At 35.8% G+C, this 25,685-nt stretch overlaps 1 protein-coding gene across 2 annotated transcripts in view; it reads left to right on the top strand.

Annotated features, from left to right (window-relative positions):
• The window catches only part of LOC134651702 (uncharacterized), a 62,770-nt gene that overhangs the window by 8,491 nt on the left and 28,594 nt on the right, over positions 1 to 25,685 (top strand). Inside the window, exon 2 of one of the 2 annotated variants that reach the window (XM_063506805.1) lies at positions 3,240 to 3,428. In XM_063506805.1, the coding sequence (XP_063362875.1) occupies positions 3,371 to 3,428 (58 nt within the window). In that variant the 5' untranslated portion in view covers positions 3,240 to 3,370. Of the gene's footprint in view, positions 1 to 3,234; positions 3,429 to 25,685 lie in introns of those variants that run through there. The other variant, XM_063506812.1, reaches the window with a different exon arrangement.

The following is a 25,685-nucleotide window of genomic DNA, read 5'->3' as shown; positions in this document are numbered from 1 at the left end:
TTTTCATTCTCATACCGAGAATATTTTGAACACCCCTCGTAATGGATATTTAATATTTAATAAAATAATAATAAACTCAATTATTGCGAAAAACATATTTTATTTGGTTTTAATGTAACTTTTATATATGTGGCGTTCCATGCCTCCTTTAGACAATAATTCAAATAATTATAACGGGGTCATAATTAAGAATAACTTAAAAAAACTTCTAAATTAATGTTTACAAAGAAAAAATTATACATCTGGTTTAATTTATCGCCCGTTTTGGATTTACACACTGTATATAGAGTTATGTTATAATGGTTATCTGTTCATTTTAGGTAGTTTAAATCCTTTCAAGTAAAATTTAAATTGTAAAAAAGGCCGTATAGTTTATTGATATCACTTTATCGACGTGGCCACATGCCTCTGGTTCCTCATTGTAAATCGTACACAAAATGTGTCTGTGTTTATGAGGCTACGGTGATAGAGGGCTTAGGCTTCATCCATAAAAATAATACATCTATGACATTAATACATCAAGGCGGTTTGTTTACAAAGGGTCTACCGGGAAACGCGAAATCGAAACTCAGCTATCTGCCTCTTTATCGCTCGAATATGCAAGAGTGATAGAGAGGTTAGATAACAAAATTTCGACTCGCTCGTTTGCGTTAGACCCTTAGATTGTCACTTATTGTGGGAGTGGCGCCTCCATAGACTAGGAATCCTCTAGACTGAGTTTAGAGCAATTATTTCATGAAACCGATGCTGCCAAAAATACGGGGGTGCGGGGGGACGAGGTGAGCGAATCCCGTGCCGTGATTGGTCCGTTCAAAGACACGGACCAATCACGGCACGGGATTGACTCGAAGATGGAGTAAAACTACCGTATAAGTGGCAGAGGGGGTAGCGTTACCATGCTCAGTCTAGAGGATGTCTTGTCTGTGGGCGCCTCCTACGCAGACTTTCGCGTAATATATATTGTACCAAATTCACTTATACTTTGAAGATACCTAAATCATATTTGTCAGGAAATATAGACGATGGGAGCGAATTTCACATTATGAATAAAGAAAAGCGACAGACCGGAAGCCACGTTATGTACCGACCCTCTCACATGAGCATGACACGTGTCACAGCTACACGTTCCTTTAGTTGTCACCTCACACAACAATATTTCCGCTGAGAGGAAAGGGGACGACTGGTTCTCCATACAAACGTAGTCCCCATTTTCCTCTCTGGAAATTTACATTAGGTAGGTATGGAACATATTTTTATAAAATTAGATGTTTATAGCTATGCTTAATTTTGAACGATTTTTTGGTTATTGTAATAATTAGGATTGAAAAACCTCCATACAATTATTAAAAAGCTCTTATAATATAAACAATAATTAGAAAATCGGAAAAAAATAAACGCGGGGGCAAAGTTATAGTCAATAATATAAGTACATTAAATTGTGAAAAACATTTTCTTTAACGTGTACGAATACATCAGTCTTTTTGGACACAATTTCTCTTTGATAAATCGGAAAAAAACTAGAAGGTTGATGGTTACATTTAGAGTTATGAAACATGTCACTAATACAGACATAGAACGCCGACTACTTATTGTTAGGTAACTAGTAAGTAAGACCACAATGAACAATAAGCTAACGAACGAACAAACGAGGTAGCGTAATTAGCAATTACTATAAACAATAAAAATAAGCGCTCCTGCTCTTTCTTAATAACCAATTAAACTTCTCCTCTTATCATCTTCCTATGAAAAACTTTGTGTCCCTGGCCGTCTCCATCGACCTATTTACTCAAAGTAAACTTTTCTTAATAATGCAATAAAGTCACTGGCTCGATTACTGGTATTAAGTTATTAACAGACAATATTGGTACCATACAATTACATTATATTTGTACCTAATCGAGTTATCATCAACTGTATAAGGTAAGGTATAATATAGGCTTCTGGCCTGGTGGCAAGAAAAACCTACTTGAATAGTTAAGTTTTATTCTCCTTTACAATAAATTAATGATATTTTTGCACGACCAAATGAGATACCAACCAAATAAGACCAAATAAGAGCTCTCTCTACTACTCTCAAATTAGTACTCTTAAAGTTCAAGAGTCTCTACTCTTGAACTTTAAGAGTACTAATTTGATGTTTACTCAAATTAATATAATTTAATTTCGGCATACTTAGTCCTGTTCACGAAGGCTGCCAATGATGACGAAAACCGACCCAAATACCTAGGTAATTCTTTTCGATTGTAGTGTAGATGCTTAATGAAAAAGATAGGTACGGGTAGGTACTGGCCTTAAAAATCTAATTTTGAACTTAAGTAGGTACTTGCTAGATAAAAAAACGAATAAATAGATTACATAGAATGTTCTCCTTTATTATTTGTTAAAGAATAAAAATACAACCGTTGTAAAAGAATAGAGGTGGATTCTGGCGGCGTGGTTTGTTCTTTAAACACCCGAGGCATTTTTGTGTCAAAGTAAATTTTCTTTTCCTAATATAAATCTTGAGACTTAATTTATTTAATTCAAAGTACCGGATTTTTTGTATATCTGGTTTGGCTTATACGACTTATCCTGGTTAAGTTTAGGTAATTCAAAACTTGATTTTAAAATAAGAGTAGGTAAGTTTTTTTTTTACCAACGAAGTCAAACAAATCTTATCTGATGGTGATACTGGTTCATCAGGGGCTTGCGCGCTTGCTTCATGAATGTCATCCAGTAATTGATATATAGTTTCACTAGTTGTAGTACCTAACTAGCGACTAAGTTTGCTGAAGTTAGTATTGCTTTTTAGCTAATTTGGACCTGGAATAATCCTCGCGTTGTCCCAGCTTTTTTCCATGGGAGCCTGGGGAGGTTCGCTAGTTTTTTTTTAAAGCGTCTGCCATCTGACCTTCCATTTCCAACCCAATGGGATAACTAGGTCCTTATAGGGATTTAAACTTATAGTTCGGTTTCCACGCGATGTTTTCCTTCACCAAAAAGTGACCGGCATATAGCAAATGATTTATCGTATATAAGTTCTGTCTACTCCGAAACTCATAGTACGAGCCGGGGTTTGAACCCGCGGCCTCCGGATTGAAAGTCGCACGTTCTTACGGCTAAGCTACCAGCGCTTTTTTTTACCTCGCAGCTTAATATTCACAGAAGTGCCCAAATGGTTATACTTAATTCATTTTTTTAAAACTTAAATAACACCACAGTTATTTATGAATTTAAAGTCAATGTGTTTTTTTTTTCAGATACGGCAACGGTCCATCATGTGCTACTTCAGCATAATAGTGATCATATTCGATGTTGTGCGTGTGTGAAGTGTGTGTGTGTAAGTGACCGAGTGTCTGATGATCCGGCGACTGAAATAGTGGTCATCAAAATGAAGACGCATCGATTTTGGAAGATACCCCTGTTTTTGCACATGATGGTGGTGTTGAGTAAGTGAAATTGAACCAAAACTAATTTGTTTATTGAATTGAGTTACATGTGACTTGAAATGGTTTGTGTAACACACATGAGTTGTGTGGTTTGTGTATCAGGATAGTAATATCTACAGTAGCCACTTATTTCGATTATGAATTAGTCCAAAGCTCCTAATTATGGTCCAAAATTAACTGTAGTTTTTTCGTCCAGGTGTGTCTTTTACTGTATTTTTTGTAGTTCTAAGGCAAGGTACCTATGTTTATAAATGGAAGAAAAAATCGGAGTAAACCAAAAGAAACATTGGTATTGCTAGGTACTTAATTTCCTTTTGAACTTGTGGACCATAGTTGCAGTTGCAGTTTTAATATTGACATTATTGACAAAGACATAATATTATACCGGTACTGTACGAGTGTGGATATAAAATAAGTTACAGTCCGAGGCTGGGAAAAGGAAAGTACCCCAATGGAAAATAAAATGTCAGAACAAAATAGAATAACTCTTAATAAATGATTTCAATGAAAAAGCATACTGACTATGATCGATTGAGTCATTTATGAATCTTCTTAGAAACACTTGTGCCCGTATGGACGATATTCTTTGCAGATTACCTATCAATATATTTACTATACAACAGTAAGTATTTGCGACATGTCATTTGCATAAGTGATGAAATTTGCGGTCTCTAGTACCTTATCTAGAGAGGTGGAACCGCTTTTAGGGTGTTAACATTCATTATCTCTTACAAAAACGTGACTCTCTAAACTTTGCCAAAGTACAATTCAGCTTAATTGCTGTTTAAGTTATTGTCGTCGTGCGGCTAAACCACGAGACCAAAATGTTAACAACTCCACAGTGGCCCAACGATTATGTCAGTAAATATCTAAAAGACTACGTAATTTTCCCACACCTAGTCTTTTTACATTATAAGAATAACTTATAAAATCACTAATTGGTATTTGTTTGTAAACATCACATAGAAACATGAATTATTAAATTTTACGTAACAACGCTTAATCGAGTAAAAAGTAATAAAAACAAAAGCAAACTCGTCGAGACGCTGTTAAGAGCTATATTAAATTAATGATGTACATATTACATATATATTTAATAATCAGCAAACTACGAGTAGGTACATACATTTGTTTAATACCTATATGATTACCTAAATAAAATACGTATACCTAGGCATAACACTTAAATAAGATATTCATAATGAAATAGAACGCGCCTCTTGATACTTTACGTCAGAAAATGGTTTTAGCAATGCGATAGTAATTACATCATTTAATTTTTAAATGATATCCACGTCAAGGAATAAAATTGAGCCGAAACGTTTTGAATGACTTATTTAATTATTTATACATAATCAATTGTTTTGTAATGAATTAATTTAAAAATATTTATTCATACTGGTAGAAACGGTGATATCAACCATCTTACATATAATATTTAAAACTTTCGCGTTTTGAACACATATTAATCTCTGTTTTGACATTTTGCTGGGACATCAGTTAGCCGCGACCATGACCAGTGAAACCTGTGTCGAAACGTCGGTAAATAAAGGTATGTGAATAAATTTCGCGTTAGACCCGTCTATAAATGTGAGTTAATACATCTTACATATGTAAGTACATACCTCTTTAATGTGTATTCCTGTCTTGAAGTTTCAGTCCATCTGTAGACTACCGTTTCCTAAACTGTGTAATGTAGAACATACTATGCGCGTCTCAAGTTAATCCTCCGTATATCGTGTGTACTTTAAAAGCAGTGTTGGCTTGATAAATGACTGTTGTAGCCCTTTCTTCGGAGTGCGTAATTTACCCGCGAGTGTGTTGCGTTAATATTTAAGAGCAAAGCCACTTCTGTTGCGGGGCGATGAGTAACAAGATTGAGCGAGGGAAAACGAGAAGCAGAGTACCTGCGTAAACATGCTAGACTCCTAGCAAATATAAGAAAAATATTCGATTACACTCTTTAACGTACATACAACCTATAGAAGAGGCTGGAGGGTCTACCGCGAGAATGTAAAATCGAAATTCCATTGGAAGTAAGACAATTTTTTTCTTGGAAATCATCCCTGAACCTAAAGGGGGCGGAATTTACTATGGAAGTGGTAAGTACATCGAAACTAATTCTATGCAGACAAAGTCGTGGGCAGAAGCTAGTACTTAAATGAAAGTAAAAATATAAAAACACATACAGCAATAACACAACGAAATCTATCAAATAAATTAACAATGACATCGTACAGTATATACCTTTTTCTTCATAAGTTACTGAATACGTAGGTATATTATTCAACACACTCGGTCGGATTATAAATATTTACTAAAATAAAATCAAAAGCTTATACATAAAAGAAAGAAATATCAAAACATAAATCAGTACTGAAACTTTTGTATTAATAAAGTCTCTTCTAACGTCTTAAGTAACGTGGTAATGGTTAGGAAATGTCTAAAGTTTACCTAGACTGTAATAAACTACATAAAATATTAAATGTTAACAGGATTTTGTTTTGTAAGTCAAAAAGCTTTTAGGCTTATAGCGTGAAACCATCGTATTTTACAGATTAGTAAGCATGACTTGCAAATTGAACGAATAAATATGAAAAAAGAAATAATAAATAAAACGCGTTTACTTGTTATTAGTTATTGATAAAGTACTAATTTAAGCCCGCTAGGAGTTTAATATTTTCATATTACTTTATGTTAAATAGGTAACTAAATGTCACCCGTCGTTTTACTGAGCTCTTATATTCATATTGTCATTATCTTGGCTGTTGACATCAAAAACAGAGTGTTTATTCAAGAGCAGTGGACAAGAGTGACAGGACACGTAATATCGTTCTTTTATTGTTCTTTGTATTTTATATTTACGCTGTAAACCTTTCTATCTACTGATGTTGACACGAAGTCGATTGTTAGAAATTGTTATTGTTACGAATGATATGTAACACACAAAGTAACAATTTACCGTTACAGGGCTGTATACTATGTAGATACCTACGCTCCATTTTAACTTAAGTACAGGTTGCAGCTGTGACTAAGTTGTGCGTTTTACGAGTCAGTCGTTTAATCGGTCACCGTTAAAATACGATTTGGTGCTACATTATTTCAGTGTCTACATTTGCAAATTTAAAGCAGGTCGTTTTTTTGAAGAAATACATAAAACCTCTCCCGAATTACCAAAAACAAAACCCGGCCGGGCTTCAAAAACATCAATGTTTGGACAGATGAGTAAAATTCCGGGAACCAGAATAATAAAACAACATTACAAATGTGTTCACGTGCTTCGATCGGGAAACTTCTTACTCACGTATTCGTACAGGCAAACTTTGCTGAGGGACCTAACTAAATTTATCCGTGCGTCCCGACCATTAGCGACTTTCCGTCTTAAAGATCTCTTTCATGTTCGTGGTTAAAAGTGAGTGTCAAAAGACAACAATAAATCGTTCTGATATAAGTACATATATCGGATGTAATACCTACTCGTGGCGTAGATACTTAGGTCATACTGAAAATTCCTGGACTGGCCACTTAGAAAAAATAAGTTTTCTCAAATATCAGAATCCAGAAACTTTTAGTATGACCCACGTATATGTTATCAGAAGTGAACATCAAATAAATAAGAGAAAGAAGCTAAATGGACTAAAATAGATTCACGCCGGCTGAGTATTAATCCTTTCCAGGTCATCAAACGCATTACCTACGAAACATTTAGTCAAAACGTTTTGTTAAGGTTGTAATGTGACCGATATTATGCAAAGAACATACAATTTGAGGAAATTATCCCATAAGTCTGTTTGGAATCCCAATTTTACATAAGAATCCAACAACTAAATCTAAACGAATGACAACCCATTACTAAAAGCGCCCTTTACAAACTCTCAGATTTCAATTAGGTACATTTTTATTGTTTCGAAGATTAGCTAAGAGATACATAAAGTCACGAAAATTGTGGGTTATTTCTCTTTATGCATAGTAAAATTTTACAATAATTATAATTGCTTACCCTCGCCGTTAAGCCGAAATCAGGCAAGTGAGATACATAATTATCTAACATAGCTGTAAACACGACTAAATACGTGAATCATGAAAGAGAATCACTGGGGCAGAAACAGGTCAATGAAGATGAAAGGATAGCTTAACTTTTGACGTGTTCCTGAAGCTATGGCTGAGACCATTAAGTCAAAATGTCACAGGAGTCACACAAGGAGGCTTGACTATTTCCTAGTTCCAAAGTTTAAGCAACAAAATAGCAGTAATAGAATTTTGTTTTGTTTTTAGGTTACATAAATCGTACCAATATAAATTAATGACGAAGACGATCTTCTGTGAAATATAAGTTGTAATAATATTTATTTTTTTGTTTCTACTGGGTGTTCAAACAGATAACCGTTTTAAAAGAGGTAACTGTTATTAATTAACAGTTTTTATGTTTAAGTTGAGCTCTTTTATGAACATACTTAGTTATTCACGATTAATCTGAGAGGTATTACGAGTAAGACCAGCTTACTAAATGAGATGGTGCTAGTCTAGTGCTATCCTTACAACTTAATTAGGCTACATTATTGCTTTAACCTCGATCGGATTTCAAAGACACAAAAGAAAGGGAATTTGCTACAAGAATGTACTTTAATAGAAGACTACACTTTATAAGAGCAGCTTCGGTCCGACCTTAGGTAACTAATAATGGGTGACATATCAAAATACCTACATAAAATCAATGTACCTAAAGTAGAAACACCAATTTTAGGTTTTCTAACATGTAACCCTGATAATTACATGCTATCTAAATGAAGATCATTAATTTGTCAATGAAATACCAACGTCGGCGTTACATGTTACGATGAACATATTCAGCTAAGTACCTAGGTATTTATTTTATTTGAAAACGATTTTAATAGTCGTATAAGCCTTAGGTGTAATAATTGTATAGGTACCTAGCTATCTATATTTTTAAATGCTCACTTTTATTGCCGACAGGTACTATCTCTCCTTTGCTTAAAAAAATTAAACTGTTTATTTCAGTATAAAACGAGATACATTATATAATATTAAACTTAACTACTAATCTTAACTTAAAAATATTTTTGAGTTAAGGAGTCTTAAATTATTTACAAATACACTTTTAATTTTCTATCTACCTATAGACATGCAAAGGAGAGAAAGTACAGTACACTTCTCGAGTCCTTTCAAATGAGCCCAAACTGGATGTGTTTATGTTTTCCCATGGAAGGATTCGTTTGGCTACCTTCCGACTGTACAAATTTCAGCTCATTCAGACACCGGGAAGTGGTTAAAATTTAAGTTACACGATTTAGCACATATACAACAAATATATAGCCTATCACGGTATAGGTAACTGCTTAGGAGTTGGAGCGTAGAAAGATCGACCGGTTGAAGTGGCACTTGACCTGGGGTGTATGAGGTTAATAATCCAGTAATTCCATAGACTTAATATTTTTAGCCCAAGTACCTATGACAACACCATAAAACTAGCGTAGATATATGAGCAGGAAAAATAGAAGTTTTCCGTTTGATTCACGAACTTAGCTAAAATGAAAATGCAAATTAATCTGAATTCAGGCGATAGGTAATACCAGATATTTAAATGGAGCATTTATTTTTATCATGACCGACATTCTATTACCTCCTTCAAATCAAACCTTAAGGAATACTATCTTTCCCTACCTTAGTTTTTATTTTTATAATAATTGACACTGTTGTTTCTTTATTTAATATATAGTTTTTATGTATGTATGTATGTCTAGATGTATGTTTATGGTTATACGTATTTAAGTATGTTTATCTTTATTAATGTTTTGTGTTGTCTGGTTATATTCAATTCGACTTTTCATATTTTTTCTTTGCGCCACCTACCGTATATTCTAATTCTTTTGTCTCCGATACCCAAAGGTTGTCTGGAAGAGAGCGCTCTTAAGCGATAAGACCAGGCGGTCTTGTCGCTTAAGAGCGACTTCTAGGTTGTTACCTCTATTGTCTTTGTTTATGTTATTGTACATTTATTGTAAACTACGTGTATGTGAGGGGTGCAATAAAGAGTATTGTATTGTATTCTACTAACTGCATTGTTACTGTATTGTCTGGTTATATCCAAAGCTCGGCGGGGGTGAGCTATGTACCTTAAAATTTGACGTGAGATATGTCAAATTATAAGGTAGAGTCTGTGCGGAAAGAGAATAGTCGTGGAATGTATGGGGCCCCATACATACATCCAGATATTTAAATGGAGCATTTATTTTTATCATGACCGACATTCTATTACCTCCTTCAAATCAAACCTTAAGGAATACTATCTTTCCCTACCTTAGTTTTTATTTTTATAATAATTGACACTGTTGTTTCTTTATTTAATATATAGTTTTTATGTATGTATGTATGTCTAGATGTATGTTTATGGTTATACGTATTTAAGTATGTTTATCTTTATTAATGTTTTGTGTTGTCTGGTTATATTCAATTCGACTTTTCATATTTTTTCTTTGCGCCACCTACCGTATATTCTAATTCTTTTGTCTCCGATACCCAAAGGTTGTCTGGAAGAGAGCGCTCTTAAGCGATAAGACCAGGCGGTCTTGTCGCTTAAGAGCGACTTCTAGGTTGTTACCTCTATTGTCTTTGTTTATGTTATTGTACATTTATTGTAAACTACGTGTATGTGAGGGGTGCAATAAAGAGTATTGTATTCTACTAACTGCATTGTTACTGTATTGTCTGGTTATATCCAAAGCTCGGCGGGGGTGAGCTATGTACCTTAAAATTTGACGTGAGATATGTCAAATTATAAGGTAGAGTCTGTGCGGAAAGAGAATAGTCGTGGAATGTATGGGGCCCCATACATTCCACGACTCTTCTCTTTCCGCACAGACTCTAAATAGCTCACCCCTGCCGAACTCTGATTATGCCGTATCTTAAACTTCGAATCAGGCCGTTATTGACATACGAGACCCTTCCTTGTTTATAATATGTAGGTAACTTTATTTTATTTTCTACACCGAGTTCAAAAAGCGTCCACTTTACGATATCAAACAGTGGCAATTACAGTTAAATTAAATATCATTATCCAACAACACTTGCCGCACGCGTGGGATTCCCAACAGTGGACAGTTCCCTCCCACCTTGTGCTAGTTCAAAGTTTCCCTGTAAAGGGACCGGTAATAAAATTACGCGCAATTTATTCCCCGGGCTGGCCATTTGGCGCACCCGCGCTGCCTTTCAAAGTGATTCCAGTTAAATCTTCCCGCGCTAGAAATAGAAGCCCTGGAAGAAACTTCGACGACTTGACGACGTGTGACCTGGTTCGTGAAGAATCTTGATTTAACGATCGATAGTTGCGTTGCTAAATAATAATAAAATTTGCGTAATAGCTCGCTTTCTTTATTAAAGCTACATACATATAAAGAAAGGCTAATATTACCTGCATATTTCTTTTAATGTACCTATCGATTAAATATATGTACTTACAGCGAGCTGCAAAAATGCACATTATAAATTAAATCCATTCATAAAGTGGTCATGCTATTTTGTAGTTCATTGTAGGTGCATATTACGTGGTGTCTTAGGGTAAGTTCCTACGTAATTTTGTCTGTTTTAAGCACATTTTGCATACCCAGCGAATGTTTTATGTATAAGATTCTGTTTGATTTGCCCCAGCTGTTACAGCTACAGTAGGTGTCATGAATATCGACTTAGGGTAGCCAGTAGTTATTTTTTTATTATGAAATATTAGGGCCGGTTGAGCCAACAACCAATCATGTACCAAAATCTGTGGTAACAGTAATTTATTAGTATAATTTCCATTTTAACAAATAGGTTCGATAGGTATATAAAACAAAAGATAAATAGGTATATAAATTCTCAAAATTAATTCGGTGTCACTTAGCAATTTACTTGTAGGAGCGATAGCGTGTTTGCAATGTCATGCTTTGATTAGAATCTAAATAACACAAAAATAAGTCGTAGAAAATTTAAAGTACCTAATCACTTCCAGTGGGCAACAATTACGTTACAAGAACGGGTAGGTAGCTGTCGGCATATTGTGTACTCTTACAAAGCGGTGCCGCAGTCGATTTAAAAAAAAATGTATATTTCATGCGGCAGTATCGAGGCCATGAAACATTTTTAGGTTTCGTATCAAGAAAGGAAGTCCGAGCGTTTGTAAAGGCCCTCTTTCCGAAGAACTCTTGAAAGTATCAAATTGAAATTAATATGATATTATCTTATCAGGTCTTTTCCTCAAAGCCTACAGTAAAAATAAAGTTCTAAGTCAATCCAACTAAAAGATACATACAGAAATGTACGTATGTAACATTTTCACATATTTCATATAAAAATGCCTAGGTAGGTAGGTAAGTACTTACTAACTACTCGTCGTAGAAATACGAAATATCGAAATTTGAAAAGATGTATTTTTTTATTAGAAAAAGTTATAAAAACGCAAGTCTAGTTTGGTAGGATAGGTACTTACTATATGTATATATCTATACAACTACCCGATGTAAAAACGTAAGAGTGGAATGGCCAACATTGTTACTTATCTTCATTCGAGTGAATAGAAAGCCGATGCCTGATAGTCAGCGGGATATTTCATGATAATTATTACTTTACAATATCGATCCATACATTCTACGGGAAAAACTAAGCTTCATTTGGTTGAGTCCGATTTACTCACGACGTTTTCCTTTACCAAAGATTGACTCGTACTCGTAAGTCATAAATATTAAAATATATTTTGTATTTAAGCAATTCATTCAGTTCAGATTTCAAAATGAAGACCTATGTATGCAAACCGGGTGCTGGGCTGCTACCGTGAAAATCGAAAATCGTCAATTTCGACCATTTTTGACAGATAAAACACGGTTTGCTACTGCGAGACAGCCGTCATCGAGCGACCCGTTCGAAAGACGATTATGGATCGAATATCGTTCCATAGGCCTACCGCGAACCGCAATTTTCGGAGTTTTTGACAGCACGAAATTCGTAAAGAACTGTCAAAACACACGTCACCTCAAGAGCTAACGTTGTTCTTTCGTTTATCACAGTGCTGCCAGATAACTCACCTTTCAGCTTTTTATCCCGTTTTTGTGGCAGTGAATCCGCGCATTGTATTGCAAATATTTTGAATGTCCTCGGTTTTTGAGCATTGCTGCGGGATCAATAAATAGATATTTGGGGATTATGCTCAATCAACTCGCAGTTTCAAAGCAGTGCTCCTGTTTTTTTAATTTCATGACCTGGCAATTTAATTCTGTCATCATAATATGGTATCATGCCCTTCATGCATTTATTATTATAGTTGATTGTGCTGTGCTACTTGAAATTTTACTGTTTGTTTGTGAACTGCAAAGATGTTTCTGTCGCAAGAGAACCTGGCTGAAGAAACCCGGTAACAAGCCGCTCGTATAGGTGCCTAACATGGGAAAAAATCCGATAAGTGAAAGTTCTGGACGCGGAAGGAAATCATAGATTATGTATGAGACACAATCAGCATAGTTTAATGAGTACGAAACGTTGCTGTGGTCCAAATCAGTAAAAATGCCTACCTTTGTTGGCCTCCATATCATTATAGAAATTTCCATTTTCCAGCAATAGCTGGAAGCTAATAAGCTTGAATATATTCCTTGCTGGGGTGCTCACTGTAGGTTCATTGTGATTCCTACTTGTCTGGAACTAAAAAACACATGAATTAGAACATATTTCCCTAAAATAACCGGCTACAGGAGCTGCAGACAATCAATAGGCTATTTGACCTTAGAACTTACAAAGTAATAAAATAAATCACTTTTGAGAAAATATCAATAATAGGTAGAATTAAAATTGTCCTTTAAACTGTTAAAATATTTTTTTAAAGTAAAAACTACAACTGTTCACTGTTTAACAAGTATCTTATTCTTAATTTTGTTTCATACGTCGAGCGAGAGTAACCAAAAGTATGCAACGAAACTATTATGTCGTTTCGAAAGTCATCGGGTACTAGGAAGTAATTTATATGTTTGGTTCGTATAATTTTCTTGATAAAACCAACTAAAATAATTAAAAGTAGGTACATTGTGATACATAGTTTCAAAAAGTCGTCAAGTACTTCAATTATAAGGGTAATTTCTTCTTGCTTGGAAAGTTTTTTTAAAGACAAGATAAAGATTTTCTTACCTTTTTAATGTAAATACAAATTTTATAATATTAAAATATGTGGTATTATCATGCCGCGATCAGAAAGGGATTAGAAATAACAGATTTCCATACACTTACGTCAAAATCAATATGGATTGACAGCTATCTCAATCCCTTTCTAATCGCGATTCAGTAATACAACAGAACATCAAGACAGCCATAAGACAGTAAACAAAGTGTTTGACATTGACAGTCTTGACACTACTGGCTTAATCTATTAAAATTAAATTCGAAAAACAGCAAAAAATTTTAAATTGGTATTAAAACTTATCCTACGAAGGTTTTTAGTATCATTGAACGTTATAAGTACGTAAAACTAATTTTTTAAGTATATCTAACTCAGTTTTAAGCAAATTATTAATTTACCGGTTTTATGTCCCAGCGTGGGATGCGAAGTGTGATGCACACTTTACGTTAGGTTCGTTCATTCCATTCACGTCGGTCAATTCTATGGATTCGAAAGACGTAAGCCGAAACGAAAGAGTTTCGCGGTTAGGACAAGTTGGTTCGTTCGAAATCATTTTCGTGCGGATGGCGCTCGATCGTTCGATTTTCACGGTAGCAGTCCTGTATTAGTAAAAATGATCGAATCGAAAAAACATGAAATTTCGATTGACTATTAAGTTAGGCACTATCCAAACAATTTTTTCAGGTTTTGTGTGAATTATTCTGACCGTTTTGAAAAAAGAAGGATGTTGAGATAGGTAATAAATTCATAAGAATAAAGGCCGGAGCACGCCGACTGCGTGTGCGTACGTGCACGTGCGCTAAAATGTTGAAGCCGTGCACGCATACGCCACGCAAGCGGCGCGGCGTGCTGCCGCTGGTCATAAGGATCCGTATAAGAGTAACTTCATTTCTGACCGCAGCTGCACTAATTATTACAATTATTCCCTTAATTATTACAACGCACACACCGTGCATATCTAGGCACATTATATTATGCACAAGCATCCGTTGTGCTCAGGCCTTGAAAACATTTACGAATCAACCTAAATAGTGAATAATGCATCAAACAATAAAGGCAGTTTGAAGTAGGTACCATAACCACATCATTATAGTAACGTTTTAATACCTTCATAATTCCAGAAATCAATTAGGTGTTAAAATGTATGTGCGTTCTGCCTGCGTTCACAATAACAATTCATTTATATAAATATAACATGGAAGAAATGTTGAACACATTAAGGTTTGGTAATTTATACTGGTTGATAAATTTAATATTGGTTAACATTTTCATATTCACCCTTTTATTCTGCTTATATTTGAAAACATTAAATAAACCTCTGAATGAACCACATGCGCAAAAATACAGCAATGAACATTTTATGTGCATTACTGTGGCTGATGAATTTTAACCACCTCAATTGAAAAATTGTGGAACATTATTATTAAATTGGTATATTTCCTGTTATTGTAGTCGTCAAGACTTCCAATTGTAATCACAATATCCAAAACAATTTAACTCTATGGCCATAAAGTAATTTGTTCGTAATCTATATTTACAATTTTATTTTTATAGATCATTTACAAAGGCAGGCTACAGGAATTTATGCAGGCAGTAAAAATAATAACCCTGTTTCGCTGGTGTCAAACCAATTTGTCAGTAAATAGGAACAAAAAAAACTATACTCATCCTTTTCTTTTGGGTGCTAGTACTAGTGTAAGACAAAGATAGTATGACTCTCTCTGTCTATGTTTGAAATAAGACAGTCCTTTGACACACTATATATTTCATTTTATAAAAATAGTGCAAAGCTCAAGCGAAATGACAACTATATTTATACATTTGCAAATATTTCAATAGATTTTTAAACCACATCGGTGGCAAACAAGCATGTGGCCCGCCACATAGCCTATGGACGCCTGCAACTCCAGAGGTGTTAAGTACATGCGCGTCACCGACCTTTTAAACCTGCACCTAGACTCCTTTTTTGAAGAACGCTATACTATAGACCCTCGGGAAAAGTTTTTCTTGAGATGTGACTGGGATACACTAGGGATAAATTCTGTTACTATTATTGTCTTCCATTCTTCTACCACGCTCCGTCCATCTTACGTGACTAAGGCTGTTTCTAAGTGAACCTCTAAGCTGCAATTTTATTCGTTTTCACAAAGGACCCGGCGTAATTACATTTCTTGAAGTAATTACTACTTTCTTTATCGAAGTATTTCTTGCTACTTTCAACCTCTTCGCTGTACAACTCTTTGATGGGTTTCTTTCATTAGCGTGTCCTCTCATCTTAATTGTGTTGATAAGTTTTCTTAGGATATCCCTTTAGTTATAAGAAATTTGTACAATTTAACTAATTACATTCATAATCAATATTTGTCATTTATAATAAAATAAAATTAGTTTCCATGTATTATCTGGGGGCACGGTAGTGCCCCCGCCAAGACGAGCAAAGCGAAGCGCAAGGGCACTACCTACCTTTTCTCGAAGCGCTTCGTCGTTTTTTTGAACCCTTTTAACTTGGGTTTGAATTATACCAGATAAACAAAACTCTCGGGATATGATGTCAATAGTGGACTTATGAAGTATAAAAAATTTCAATTGCATAGCTCTTATACTTTGGATTTTATTAATGTCTAAAAAACCCCGATTTCGTCACTGACTCATTCACTCACTGTTGATCATTAAAACCTCTAGGGTACTTCCTGAAGTCCTAGGAAGCTGAAATTTGGTATGTGAGATAGTATTAGTCCACAAACAACAAAAAAATTCAAAAACTTGAAATTATTAGTCCCTAAGGGGGTGAAAAGGGGGGTGAAATTTTGTATGGGAAATTGATAACCGCGGAACCGATTTAGTTGAAATTTGGTATATAGATAGTTATAGTTATGGGGAAGGATATAAAATAGTTTCAACCCCAAAATCACCCCGTAGGGGTGAAAAGGGATGGAAAAAGGCGTTAGGGAAAAAGGGGGTTGAAGTTTGTATGGGGAATCAGTAAAAAAGCAGATTGTATATAAAAGATGCCCCCCAGGTACGTATTTCAGGATTGTTAATAGTAAATCACCCGCAACCCTTTAAATCAGAAGATGGTCATAAGCAACTTACAAAAAGATGTGAAATCCCACCAAAAACATTTTCATGTAAAATGTTGCCAAGATGAAACCATAAGGCTCGCACTGACAAAAAGTTATCAGATATCTTGTAGAGCCAAGCTTCTAACTCTACAGGCCCTACCTTCACAGACTCTACACCTTAGTCAAAATATGTGGCTTGGCCGTTTCATTATTACAAGAACTATTTTATAATATATACATATTTCACCTTACGCCCATGTGACGAAGCGGTCAAGCCACATATTTTGACTAAGGTGTAGAGTCTGTGAAGGTAGGGCCTGTAGAGTTAGAAGCTTGGCTCTACAAGATATCTGACAACTTTTTGTCAGTGCGAGCCTTATGGTTTCGTCTTGGCAACATTTTACATGAAGATGTTTTTGGTGGGATAATAAATATTTGTTTTCGACACACCAAATGTCCGGAAACCCATTGTTCGGTGATGGGTAAATACACAAACGTTGTAACTGTAGAATAACCACAAAACACTACAGCGAGCTGCAAAATTGCATGGACAACATTATGAAAGCCCTTTTTGATAAGTAATAATAAATACTTATACGGTTCATCGTAAACGTCAAACCATTTAGGCTGCAAGAAATACAAAAAATCTAAGTAGGTATATCACCGTACATAAATTTTCACTCAAAAACTATTCAAAGAGAGGCTTTAATCATAGTCTAATAAAACATGGTCTTCTATTCCCAGAGTGACACAAGCCTACGTCACAATAACATTGCCACTTTATACAGTGTGTGGCCTATAACGCGGGCGAAAAATTAAAACGTAGATGGGCTTTTTCTAAAATAAATATCGAAAACCCGATTCTTTCAAATCTGGACATTCTTGGGCTCATTCTACTCAGAATCGACAGCACTCTCCATCCTACCATTAAAAAAAGATGTACCAAAATGTCCATTGCATTACGTCACGTTTTTACTATGAGAAAATTTTTCACTTGTATGTAACGTGACGTAGTGGAATGTACAATTTTCATACAAAATTTTGGGACAAATTTTTTTATCACCAGGATTGAATATGCTAGTGATTCTGAGTTGAAAGAACCCAAAAACACCACGATCTGGAAGAATCGGGTTTTCAATATTTATTTTAGAAAACGCCCAGATTCTACTCCTCAAACAATAAAACTTTTGTTCAAAATTCTTAGTCTTAAAATTGTCCCTTTTTCAAACAAACTAAATAATATTTTCAATGTACTTTTAAATTCCGTCTAATTGACATTGCCCGTCAGTCTTGTCACCGTACAGGCATAATCAATTTCGTAATACATTGCGTGTTCGATTAAATTTTAAAGTGTTTTAAAATACAAACCACAAGTTATTTTTTAAAGTCGCTGAACAAACATTGTCTAGTTTGAGGAGTAGAATCTACGTTTTAATTTTTCGCCCGCGTTATAGGCTACACACTGTATAGCGCTATCGCATATTATCATATAGCGCTGTCGCATGATGACGTAGACTTGTGTCAGTCACGTGGTCAAGGTCAAGTCGGAAGAGAGTACCAGGCGGAGTATATTATTATACCATGTGCTTTAATCATTCAATAGTCGGGTTTGCTTTTTTTATAAATAGTTCGGCGGCCGTCAATTGACAGTCGTTAATTAATTACGAGTAAGTACATCTCACGTTGTACACATGAGCACTTTTTAACTTTTTAATGTCACTACTAAAACCTAATTTAAACTAAACTTTTACGTACACTTACTACCTGTTTGTGCTTCCTCGCTTAAAATATCTTCTCATTAAAATCGCTTGTTTTCTGCAGCAAACAATATTTTTATCGGGGAAAAATCTCCGGCGCTAATTAGGTCTTGCGAGAATAAATATGCGAGTAACTAGAGTTACGAGCGAACATGGGGTAATAAGTTAACTGGATCATTTGTGTATTCACGCTAACATGCATTTCCCCCGGGGGTCTATCTGACATGTAATTATTTAATTACGAAAATTAAATCCCAGTAGCCTATATATTATACTTTACTTTATTAATTATGATCGCAATTATGTTCGTGGTTACTTTCCTCTTCCGATATTGCGTAGTTTGATTTTCACCTGGCTAGTGATGAATATGTTTGAGTGGATATATTTTTATGGACGTCATTTATTTTATTTTATTTCCTTACCGATTCGACTTCTTTGTTAGGGTTGTTATGAAATATTTTTTGAATACCCAGTACCGAAAATTTATTCTATGAGAAAATGATGGAATACTCCAAATCTTATACTTATAAGTATAGGTATAATAAAGGCACTGCGTTAGACGGAGCTTTGATAAAATTTTACAGCACCGGGGTGAATAAATGCTTAATTCCGATTTTATAGTCAGTAGACACGCGACAACACATACTCATACTCTTCATATTATATGCTTTAAAATACATTCTCGATATATATTATTCTGCAAGGTTTTGCACAAAAATGTTCTGTTATTGTTTGGATAAATAAACTGTTTGGAACCTCAAATCAAACGCCCTTTAAATAATCTGAACGACTTTTACTTGTCGCATATCAAAGTGCGTATTTGGAACATCCTGAAAGTGACTAGTAATTATGGTAAAGCCATTCTAAATCACCATTCTTCACTAAAACATTCATAACTAAAGTTAGATATTATTACCGTGAAAATTAACAATGCCGGTAAACAGGAACAGCATCAACGAAGAATATGATAAAAATGGATGGACCTATATGCCATATGAGTGCAGTGCGATGCGCGCTTGGAATCGGACGCGCTTCACTGCATAATATCGAATAATATATTTATTCGCGATCGGCGTGACTTAGGTCGCTGCCCCGTATTTTTTCGCGATGGGTTCACAACAACTCATAGCGAATGAGTTACTGGCGTTTGTACAAAATGCCATAGACACCATGGACGAAGTCAGCATCAGGCAGATCTGCAAATCGAGTTTCAATGAAGACGACATTTGCAGTGGCAAGGCGCTGCTCTTCCAGACGCTTGGCAAAACTGACCAGATGCCATCCCGTCGGAGGGATGGGGGTGTGAAGAGTCTCCAGGACATAATCAAACTGTTCAAGGAGACCGATCCAGACGACGTGCCTGCTTTCGTTGCGAAGCAGCTAGACCGGTTACCACCGGTTACCTTCGATCACGTCGACGTCACCAGGCTGCTGAAGGACATTACATTCCTGAAGACGAGTCTGGCAGAAGTGCAGGCTAAGTTAGAGGTATCTAATAATACCATCAGTGAGCTACGTTCCGAATTGGCATTATTACGTAGCGCAAGTTCGGAATGTAGGTCAGATACCTCTAACATAGCCGTGTGTCACGTTGCGCGGAATGTGTCCATCGGCGGTTTAAAACCCGCGAATTTGGATGCGTCGGCGATTGCTGACCAGGCGATCGCCAACCCGCGCCCCGCCGCCCGCCCGTCTACGTCACCGGAGACGCGCACGTCACGCGAGAGTACGTTAACCCCGGAACGTTCTTACGCTGCTACTGCCGCTAAGCCGCCTGCTGTGTCCAAGCCTAAGCAGCGGCCGAAGAAAGGGGTGCAGAGCCTTCGTGAACATGTTCACAAGGACCAACAGCCGGCTCTAAGGGAGTCGCGATGCGACGAAGATGGTTTTAAAAAGGTGGAGAAGAGAAGGAAACCAGCTCGTCAGAACCAGTGCGGTACCGCACCGACCGGACCCAATCATTTGCTGCGTCCTGCAACACCGTCGACGCTGCTGTATGTGTCCCGTCTACACTACCTTACGAAGGTCGATGATATCGTAAAGTATGTGAAAGCAAAAACCGGATTCATCCTGAGGGTCGCGAAGTTGGAATCTCGACACAATGCGAATTTTAATTCGTTTGTGGTGACCGTTCCGACTGAACATCTAGCTACCTTCACCAAGGAGGAGTTTTGGCCGAAGGGTGTCAAGTTTCGGCGGTTCCGCGGCCGGTTCCCTGACACTGCGGGGTTGCATAATGCATCGCAATCATAATGTGTTTTTTAGTGTTTAGTTATATTTTTATAATATGTATGCTAGTTTTAAGGTATTTATGTATGGGCCACTAGTTGCCTGAAATAAACGATTTCATTCATTCATTCATTCATTCATATCAAGTTTTTTATACATATAATTATCACAATTTTCACTGTTTTACTACAGGAAATTACGCTTGTTCAGGGATCAAAGGGGTAATTATTGTTATTTCCATGATTGAATATTTTATTAACAAGTCACTTCATTCCATAAATACCTTAACTTCGGGCATAGCGTTGTTTGAGACACGGGTACCTATAAAATATTTTCCTTGATCTGTATGCATGTAATGCTACAGGTAAGGAAAATTAGTTTGAGGTTAACAAATTAACCAATTTGTCTTCAATCCACGGACCGCAATATTTACGTTATAAATCTATAGAAAATTATTCTTCCCAAGGCAGCAGTGTTTGAACTACGCGCGTAAGCCAGGAAAAAAACCTGTTTATAGAGCTTAACCAAACCTCAACTAAAAGGAGCATGTAAAAAGCGTTAGCTTTATTTACCACATTGAATGGGGGTCCAAATTTCCTTTAGAGAGTAGGTAACCCGATCAATATGTCTACCGGGACTTAAGTTGAACCTTTGTAGTTCTAAATACATGTGGACTTACGTCATTTATTGAGCTGTGAAACCCGATTACTAAAATGAAGTTTAGGTATAATTCTGTTCCGTCTATTTTAAAGGTTTTTTTCTATCATTGGCGTTATTCATAATCAAACTCTCAAATATAATAAACCTTTGATAATCGTTTGACCCTATCCGTCATTTTGTTTAATGTTTGTTAGAAAGAAATAAAATGTAGGTAATAAAAGTTTGTAAGAGGTAGGTTGCTAAGTTTTATGAATAAAGGGTGTACTCGTAGTGTTTGGAAGATTTAAACCGTTAGCGTATTACGACCCTCAGTGAGCAGGAAACCGATGTAAGGAGGAGGAAACGGCGTGTATTTTCAGGGCATTATGAGAAAGCCTTCCTTTTGCTCTTCTAACCGCTGAAAGCAGTAGGACATAGTTGAAACTGCCGTTAATCTGTAGTTACGGTACGGTTATTTTGACATTAATTGCCTGTCTATCTGCCTCTGATGGTTGATGCCCAAACTGTGCGTGTGCGTTGCGACGCCCGTGTAGTTAGGATCTGTACCAAGTGCACAGGAAGTCGCAGTGCAAAAATGTTTGTGCAACCCTGGTGTAGGAAGAAGTTCGATAGTTAGGTACCTACTGCTTGCGGCTTAATTAGAGAGTAGGCTTATTATTTTTCATGTGGAATTAGACCATTTGCTCCTATGTGTGGTGACACTTGCGCTCTAACCTCTTCATGTGCTTGTCGTGTGATTCATAGTCTGGTAACTGGCTAACTGGTTAGTCTGTGATTGACCATATCTTACTTTGAATATAAAAGTAAAATAAAAATTAAAATTTCTATGTAATTACGTAACTTAAAAGTGCCTTGTAGAATTACGATCAAGTCTATCTATCGTATGTAAATAACATGGGTCGGAAGTCAAATCAAAGGTCCCAATTTCTCGCTTACCATAAGGACGGAGGTTTGCTTGTATACTTATAGGAATAACCTGTCAAACCGTCATTATGGCTAGCGGCAAAGTGGGACTTTTTGCTTGGAAACGACACAAATGTCTGTAAAGTGGCATTACGAAATGAATACGAATAGAAACAGTTTTAGATAGTTTCATTGTAACAAAGCAAAATGTATCATGAAACTTTCAGCATTGTAGCTAAGATAAAGTTTAGGACTGTATTGCGGTATGCAGATAAAATATATTTTCTCAAAAATGGACGGCAAAGTTGACGTTGCCGGTTAAAAAATAGGTCGCGAAGTGCGTAGTTTATGGTCATTCAAAAAATTTAAAAGGTAAAAACATTGCAGTCTCGATTTCGGGACTGCAATGTTGCATACAAATTCCATTATTTAACGAGTTCCAAACTTTTTAAAACTTTAAATGGCCATATCAAATGAAGGCATAGGTCCATTAAACAGCCAAACAGATGATCAGCACTTATTATTATAATATTGGTACCGCGACTATTTAGGTGTCTCAAATACGTTGGCGTATTTTCAGCAGAAAAATACACTTCTATTTTTTTTAAAGGCGGCAAGCAAATCTTTTTAATGGTTTTACTTTTTTCTGTGAAAATTAGAACGTTGCTTCTGTAAAATATTTCTATTTCTTGCACCATTTTTGAGAAAAGCACTATATATGACTCGGCTGGAAGGCTACTTGCTGGCTTCGGGTTCAATTAAACGGACTCCCAAGGTCGTCCATTTAAAACGAATCCTCAGCCTGCAAGTAGCTACTTCCGAACCTCGACAATAATGTACTATTAAATATGTATTAATAATCTTTTATACCTGTCCGACCCATAATGAAGTTATTAATATCTTTCACTGTTTCTACAATTTAGCATAATATTCCTGTCTATTGTTATTTTAGTCACTGCGATATAATTAAGTCACCGCCAAATATATAATGTTAAAAAACACATTATTTATTTCTGACTACACTTAAAGTACCCGTATTCTATTCTATTCTAAATAATCGATAAATAAATCTGTGTCTTATGATATGATCTTATTGTCCCTGAAGTCACAGTATAATCATCACGAATTCAAGTAATAACAGTTCTGAAACTTCTGGAATATCAAAGCATGGTAGGTAATTGCAGTGGGTTCTTTTGTGCCACTTATGTCTGTCAATGTAAATATATCTACCGGTAAAAAAGCTGCCAAGGCCCGATTTATAAATAAAACTCAACAGCGAGGGCAGATAATGTAATTTATAGGTAATTTAATGTCAGAAACTGTCCAAGCCCCGAGTCCGTCATTACGTATTCCTGTCGACAGGGTGTGGGCAAACAAACAAAAACCGCCCAAGTGCGAGTCGGACTCGCGCACGGAGGGTTCCGCACCATCAACAAAAAATACAGCAAAAAAATCGTGTTTGTTGTATGGGAGCCCCCCTTAAATATTTATTTTATTTTATCTTTAGTATTTGTTGTTATAGCGGCAACAGAGATACATCATTTGTGAAAATTTCAACTGTCTAGCTATCGCGGTTCATGAGATACAGCCTGGTGACAGACGGACGGATGGACAGCGAAGTCTTAGTAATAGGGTCCCGTTTTTTACCCTTTGGGTACGGAACCCTAATTACTGTTTGCTCGCCTTGCGTTGTTTCTGAGGCTCGTTGAAGCTGACGCCGCGATTTTTACCAATTTTGAAAAGCTAACTAAAAGGCCCCATTTTCAAGTCCCGTTTTCATCTTATTTCTGTTTTGTCGTAAACATAGTTACTCTCAAACTCGGTTATTCGACACGATGAACTCGGCAGCTAGTAATTTAGACCCGATTTGCCACTCGTTGCTAAAACAAATTGTGTTCCGTCCTTGAAACAAAGCTTTCGTTTTGCTAATGGCTCCGAATTTATGCAAACATTTGAACAAACTAACCTTTTACTCCCGACTCGGTAATTATATTTGAAATAAACTACCTGGCTGTTATTTTTTACGTCGAAAATGTGAGATTTCAACCTGAGGGAAACGAGCGGAAAAATCTGAAATTTACACACAATCAGCCTAGGTTAAAATACGCTGGATGTAGGTACCTAAATAAATAGGTACTTATACAAAAAAAAATTAATCTTTATACCATAAGAATATTTCTACCGACGGATTTTTCATGACGCGCACTTTACTCCTAAGTACACCAATAAAGTGAAACGCTCAATTCAAATTGGATCAAATCGTGTTATTTGCCAATTAATTAGTTTGCTCGTGCATCGATCATGATAATATGGTAGTATATGAGAGCGGATAGTGGCATGTGCTTGTCCATTCTTTCATACTCTATATTCCATCACAATGTTTGCATACTAACTGAACCACAAATATCGGCTCGCTCTCTTTTTCTGTGTGTTCCAGTGTGAATCTATAAAAGATTATACCTACAGGTTTGTAGCTAACAAAAAAATGCGTTACTACACCGCCAAACGTGACAAATTCATGCGTTTAACCAAAATTAATCATGTCGTAATGAGCTAGGTAATGAAATAATGAGTGCTTTTGCTACTAATAATAAATAAATAAATAAAATAAATAAATATTGGGGGAAATCTTACACAGATCAACCTAGCCCCAAACTAAGCAAAGCTTGTACTATGGGTACTAGGCGACGATATACATACTTATATAGATAAATACATACTGATATACATAGAAAACATCCATGACTCCGGAACAAATAGTGTTCATCACACAAATAAATGCCCTTACCGGGATTTGAACCCAGGACCATCGACTTAGCAAGCAGGGTCACTACCCACTAGACCAGACCGGTCATCAAAACTACTAAGTAATGCAGTAGTTTTAAATCAGGTAACGAAATTCAATTATGGAGCAAGATATTTAAAAGAAAGCTTGAGAATTTCTCAGAGTTAAATTGTCAGATTATTCTAAATCAGAATAGATAACTCCCACAGGAGAATCTCTTCAAGAGATACAATATTTAATGAAAAAGATGAATAATTAGATAAAAAAACCAGTTAAAAACTTTACGGCATAATACCTTTATTCAGAAGGCTTCGTTTTGATGGGCGAAGGCAGAAGAAATTAAATTATGTTAATAGGAGGTAGCACGAAGAGAGATTTGTGGTTACCGTTAAAAGATATTATCAATTGTTAAATGGCTTGTGTTAATTTATCTTTTGGTTTATTTGACTTATATTTTAATAGATGTTAATGCAATTAACGCTATGCCTATCAGTAATAAGTAATAATAATAATATGTCGGACAGTCTGGTTACTTTCTCTGCGGCCCTGACCACCGTGCACCAGTTAGGTTATTTATAATAATATGTTTATGTACCTATATTTTGTATTGTTTTAGGATTTTATAATCCGTATAATATAAATATTAATTCTTATAATTATTAAAGATGACCAGTCAGCATCAAGATAGAACGACACACCAAAGGCATCTGC

The sequence above is a fragment of the Cydia amplana genome, chromosome 1 (assembly GCF_948474715.1).
Source record: "Cydia amplana chromosome 1, ilCydAmpl1.1, whole genome shotgun sequence".
Taxonomy (NCBI): Eukaryota; Metazoa; Arthropoda; class Insecta; order Lepidoptera; family Tortricidae; genus Cydia; species Cydia amplana.
The sequence above is the reverse complement of the archived record's forward strand: the minus strand, read 5'-3'. Positions and strand labels throughout refer to the sequence as shown.